This window comes from Mastomys coucha, unplaced genomic scaffold (assembly GCF_008632895.1).
Source record: "Mastomys coucha isolate ucsf_1 unplaced genomic scaffold, UCSF_Mcou_1 pScaffold14, whole genome shotgun sequence".
Classification (NCBI taxonomy): domain Eukaryota; kingdom Metazoa; phylum Chordata; class Mammalia; order Rodentia; family Muridae; genus Mastomys; species Mastomys coucha.
This window is the reverse complement of record NW_022196896.1, coordinates 18,452,878-18,458,676: the sequence shown is the minus strand read 5'-3', so window position 1 is coordinate 18,458,676 and position 5,799 is coordinate 18,452,878. Positions and strand designations below refer to the sequence as shown.

The window sequence follows — 5,799 nt, the reverse complement described above, 5'->3', positions numbered from 1 at the left end:
AAGATATTATAGAAGTTAGAGGATGCATTGTACAAAGAACATATGAAAATTGCAAGAAAGTGGAAGAGTTGTGAAAATAAATTGTAACTAGGATAATTTAGAATAGTAATATTTAATAAAATGATGTGATTATAATAGGTAGAAATTCTCATTTGTTACATACAGTATCTAGCACAGAGTATATAGGCTGTACTTTTTAAGTAATTCTAAGATTTTAATTAAAACTGTTGGGTTTAAAGGAAAATGTTTTTATTGCCATATACAGTACAATGAAATAAAATGTGGTATTTTGTTTAAATATCTCTACTTAGTATTTTCATGTAGGAAAGTATTTTAATTAAAATTTTAGAGCCCTTTAAAATCATTGCTATGGAAGATACCATTTATTTTCATTATAATATACTATCTCACAATGAAAAACTTATGACAATATAAAAATCATTTAGTTATACCAAGTATATATATTGAGAAGTAATATGTAACTAAATAGCCAGAAAGATTATTAATATCTGTTATAGAAAATAAAATAAATATAGTTCTATATAATTATAACTATGTAAAGCAATTCTAAAAAGTAATTAAAATAAAAAGGCAAAAACCAATTAGATATTAAAGATGGTCTCTAAAGAGGCTTATATCATGATTAACTGATAACAGTGTTCTTGAAATTCTTTGGGAAGGATGGCCAGTGGTGTTTCCATTTTCCAAAGCCAGGACGAACTCCATTACAATGCAAGATTCTTTTAATTGTCTTATTCTATAAGAAGAAAAAAATTATTAGTAATAAATCCTACCATATTTAAACATTGACATGATTATATTAACAGCAAACATTTTACAACAAACAATAAAAGTCATAGACCTTTTAAGGAAGTAAGTTCATATGAACAGAATATATAAAATGAATAATTCTACAAAATTTTGTGAATTAAACTTCTCACTAAAGGTTGTTTTAATACCCAAAAAATTAGAGGAAAATATAAAATATAACTTTAAATTTATAAATTTAATAAATTAAATTTGCCTGCTTTTGTCTTCCTGTTATTGACAAGTAGATACAAAGTAATTCATTAGTATATTTTTATAATTTCTATTATTTTTTAAAAATTGCATTTATTGTGTATATGTAGATGTAAAAGTATATATTTATGTGCACTCATGTAGGTGTGTGTGTGTGTGTGTGTCTGTCTGTATGTATGTTTCAAGGACAGTTTGGTAGTCAGTTCTCTCATTCTTCAATATTGATTGAAGACCCCCAACAAAGATCATTTAGCTTGGCGACAAGCATCATTACCTGGTGAACCATCTTGTAAACTCTGTAACTTTCCAAGACCACTAATTTTTAAAATTCCTAGAAATGGTTGACATTAGCTTTTTTTCTTTTATCATTGAATGTAATATAATCACATCATTTTCCCTATTCTTTTTGCCCCATAAATTCTATTTGTTCCTCTTTTCTCTCCTTCCAAATTCATGATCTCTTTATTAATTATTCACAGATGCATATGCACATGTGCACACGCGTGCGCACACACACACACACGTATATGTCCAAGGATTTTCCATGTCCAATTACATTAGGGAAGCAGGAGGCCTGTGATTGGACAGGGATAAAGGAGGCAGAGCTAAGAGTTGCAGAGACAGAGAGGTGTCAGAGAGAAGGAGAAGGCCAAAATGAAGAAAGGTTGTGAACCAGCCTGGCTTTAACCAGCTACAGGTAGTTATAATATCAAAAGGTTAGAATTATTGGCACATAGCTTCATCATTATCAGTTGGTTCTGAAATTATTGTATTAAACTGAGAATTTAATGATACATAAATCTGATTGGTTAGTTGTAAGCTTCAAGAGTTTTGATTTATTTGGTTACTGGAATGTAGTCCGTTGCTTGCCAGAGGTAGCACGGAAAGCCTGCATGTCCATTTGTTAATATTTTCTGCATACACACACGCACGCACACGTGTGCACACACACACACACATACACACACATGTATATATTCATATATTCTTAAATTTATTGTGTTCAGTTTATATATTTCTACTTGTGTATATAACCATTTCCAGCAGACAACAAATTAGAAAATGATTTCTCCCACTCTCAGTATTCCTAATTGCCTATTGTTCCTTGGGTAGGATTGAGGCCTTGTGGTCTTTCCTCTGTCTACTATGGCCTATCTATTGTTGTTCTTGTTCAACTTGTACTTAGGCAGTTTTGGTAGTGAGAACTTATGTTTATAGTTTCTGATATTACAAAAAGACAGAATGTTACAGCAAATTCCTTGATCCTCTGGCTCCTACAATCCTTCTTTTCACTCTTCATCAATTTTCCCTGAGCCTTAGATGCAAGGATTGTTTAACTTTTAAATACCTCGTGCCTCTACTTGATGCTATTTAGAACAAGTTCATAGGCCTTGAACTGTACCTGTCCAGTTCACTGAGTGGAGACATGTAAGTGTGAGCTTTGAAAATACCTTCTGCAGTCTGGAACACTGTCATATTGTTAGTTGTGAAAGAAGGACTATAGAGAGGGACAATGGAAGATGTGCTTTACCTCACTAGGCAGTCAGCTGGGGTATGAACTTGTGTAGTTATATATAGCAGGGGCTAAGAGTCATTTGTACAATGCATAAAATAATTTAATCTGGAAAATGATATTCATATTTTAAAAGCATATCTGATTGTATTTCTATGCTGCTCTTTATTTTAAGAATCAGACAATTAAAACCAGTGGAAAATAAATTTATTAGTGATCAAAATGAATAGGTTTGTTTTACATAAAAATGTTCCATTTAACTCTTACAGCAATAGCAACATATGGAGAGATTTAGTTTTTAAATGAGAATTCTAAGGTACTTTTTAATAAAAGTTTCTGACTCATGACTGATGTTAATAACTGTATTACATATTGACTTAAAAATATAATAATTAGATTTTAATTCTTAAATAAGTAGTAGTTTCCAACTGGCAAAACAAATGTACATAAAACAATTATGAAACCAATAATACTCAAGTTAACATTAATTTAATTTAAAAGATAATATTATTATGTTGAAACTACATCTGATCTCAAAAAACTGAACATGGTTCATTTTATTATAGCACAACTTTGTTTTTTCTCATTCTTTTAATGAACGAATACAATTGAGTTTAGTGTGGTAATTTAATCTTTCTATCACAACTCTTTATTTGAGAGATTGTATGCTTTATCTTTCTATGTATCCTATCATAAAGTTATTTTCCATTCAAGTACTTCAAATTATTCCACATTAAATAACCAACTCTGTTTTTACAAAACCTTGAAAATTTTAAAATTTAGCTAAAATTGATTAGCAGAGTTTCTCTTGTAACTTGAAACTACCAATCCAAATATGCCAAGAAGACTTTCATATTGTTTTTTTTCAAACTCAAAATAACAAGCATTATTTATATAAAGATGATAATAAGGAGATCTATGATATTCATACAATGGGAGCTATTCCAGGGGAACTGAAACATATGGAATACTTAGAAGTGTCCAGAAACCTGAAAATTCACAAGTTAAGGCTCTAATAATTTATGTGTACAGATGAATCTTTCAGATCCATGGAAATGAAGTTTATATTTTAAACAAACACCCAATTCATTCTGGTACCATAAAATAAGAATACAGTCATACATAAGTGAATAGCTTCAAGCAGATCATTTTGTAGTTAAAAAAAAGAAGTTATGTATGCAGGAGGAAGTATGTTGACCAATAGGATCACAAAATGTTAGAGAATTATATCAATGCAAAACATAAAAATATGAGCCATCATTCAGAAGCATATACCAATAGCTTTGTGGAAGTCATATAGAATTGAATGATATTTCTGTTTTTATTTATATTTCTCTTTAATCAAATTAGTGGTTGTTTACCATAAAAATATAATGTATGCAAGGAGAACAGATGAACAGGAGTACTGCTTCAGTAGATGCTAAGGCACCAGTATCAGTCTGACTCCAAAGGCAATTAAGTTCCAAGGTCTACTTTAATTTTTTCCATCACTGTAATTGGACACCTGACAGAAAAAAGCTCTAAGGAAGAAGAGATAACTTTGGTCCCAAGTTTAATAGTTAAAAAGAGAAATAGTTCAATGTCGCAGGAAATAATTTAGTTGAATTTTAGGAAGCTTGTCACATCTAGTGTGCTGCTAAAACAAATACAAAAATAAATAAATAAATAACCAAACAAATAAATAAATATCCAAAAAGCAAAAAATAAAAAAGTAGGAATCTTATTGTTGATGCTCCTTTTAGCACCTTCATTTATTTTGAAATTGATTTATTCAGCATGCTTTCCATGGGCTGGTGCCATACACCTTCAGTTGGAGTTCTACCTACTCAGCTAAACCTCTCTGGAAATGTTTCCAAAGACATCATCAAAAATTATACCTTCTAGATGGTTCTAAATGCATTCAAGCAGACTACCAAAAATAACTATCATGACTACCTTACAAATGTCACTTCTCCCATTGCCAAGGGAAGATATTCACTTATGACATATAGGTAGACACTACTTGGTGGTCAAATGCAGCCAAAACATAATATATCTTTAGAAAAAAGAGCAATCCTAAGAGACCCTCCAATTTACTCATCCCAAATTATTTAGAAAGTAATAGTTCTTTAATGTTCCAGTCATTATAATCTATTGAAAAAAAAAACTGAATCTCTGGACTCACAAGAAATAGGAGTTGATCATTCTTGGATATCTCATTTTTTTTTCTAGTCAAGAACAGTGTGGCTGTCATTGATCTAATGAAATTAAAGCCTTTGAGGAACATCTGGTCATTCTCAGATACATCAATGACATATTCTGCAATGAGCTCTCTCTCACTCAATCCTGGGTCAGTGGCTCTATGTCTTGTGAAAAGAACATCTGTACCCTGTTCTGCCAGTTTTAAAATACAGCTATTCTCTCTTCAGAATGTCACCTTGGTCAATAACATGGAGAAGCAAATGCATAGTGGACATATAATCCCAAGGCTTTCTGATATTTTGTACAATGTTCCATATGTCTACATTCTTGTCTCAATTATAAACCAAATGAAGCAATTTTTTTTTGTTTACATTGCTTGCAGATGTTAAAGCTGTGAGTGCAAACAAAATGTTTCAGGGAGGCTTGAGTTTGTGCATTTTGTCTTACTAATTCACTGTGTTTGACTTTCTTAGATGTACATAACTAACTGTGCCTGCCACCCACTGAGGCTTTCACCTACCCTGTTTTACATTTCCACATACCCCTGTACCCTCCGATTAAACTTTTATCCCCCAATATTCCTCTCCTCCATTATTCCCTACCACATGTGCTATAATATTTCTTATTACTATGCTCTTTACTTGATTACATTATCATGGCTCCATCCACATTCACGTGTAGCTCTTTCATTCACACTTCATTTTGTTTAAATATTCTCTCCCTGTGTTTCTTAATCCACATCAGTCCACTGTCTTCTTGCAATTATTTGAATCCAATCTTTCCTCTCTCTGCTTCTACATTACATATCCTACCCCTTAAATGCATTCCCCCTTTGGTCCACTGTTAGTTTCATGAATACCATGAGTACTTCAGGGTAAATGCACAAAACACAAGATTTAAAACGAGCACCTCTATTTAAGATACAATATTAGTGGCTTCTATTTTGGGGCCTTGCCACGGACCGGGATTTCTTGCGGGGACCCTTGTTCCACCGGACTAGGGGTTCTGGCCAGGTGGGCACGGGATTCGGCTTTTGACAGACTAGACACGAGTAGTGTAAGGTCTGAGTGTATTTCTTTAAAAAT

General features: G+C 32.1%; 1 protein-coding gene across 1 annotated transcript in view; it reads right to left on the bottom strand.

The window, feature by feature from the left end:
* Positions 1-368: 368 nt before the first annotated feature.
* The window catches only part of Cnbd1 (cyclic nucleotide binding domain containing 1), a 367,377-nt gene continuing 361,946 nt past the window's right edge, over positions 369-5,799 (bottom strand). The window contains exon 13 of the mRNA XM_031366537.1: positions 369-757. Coding sequence (XP_031222397.1) covers positions 644-757 — 114 coding nt within the window. The 3' untranslated portion in view covers positions 369-643. The remainder of the gene's footprint in view (positions 758-5,799) is intronic.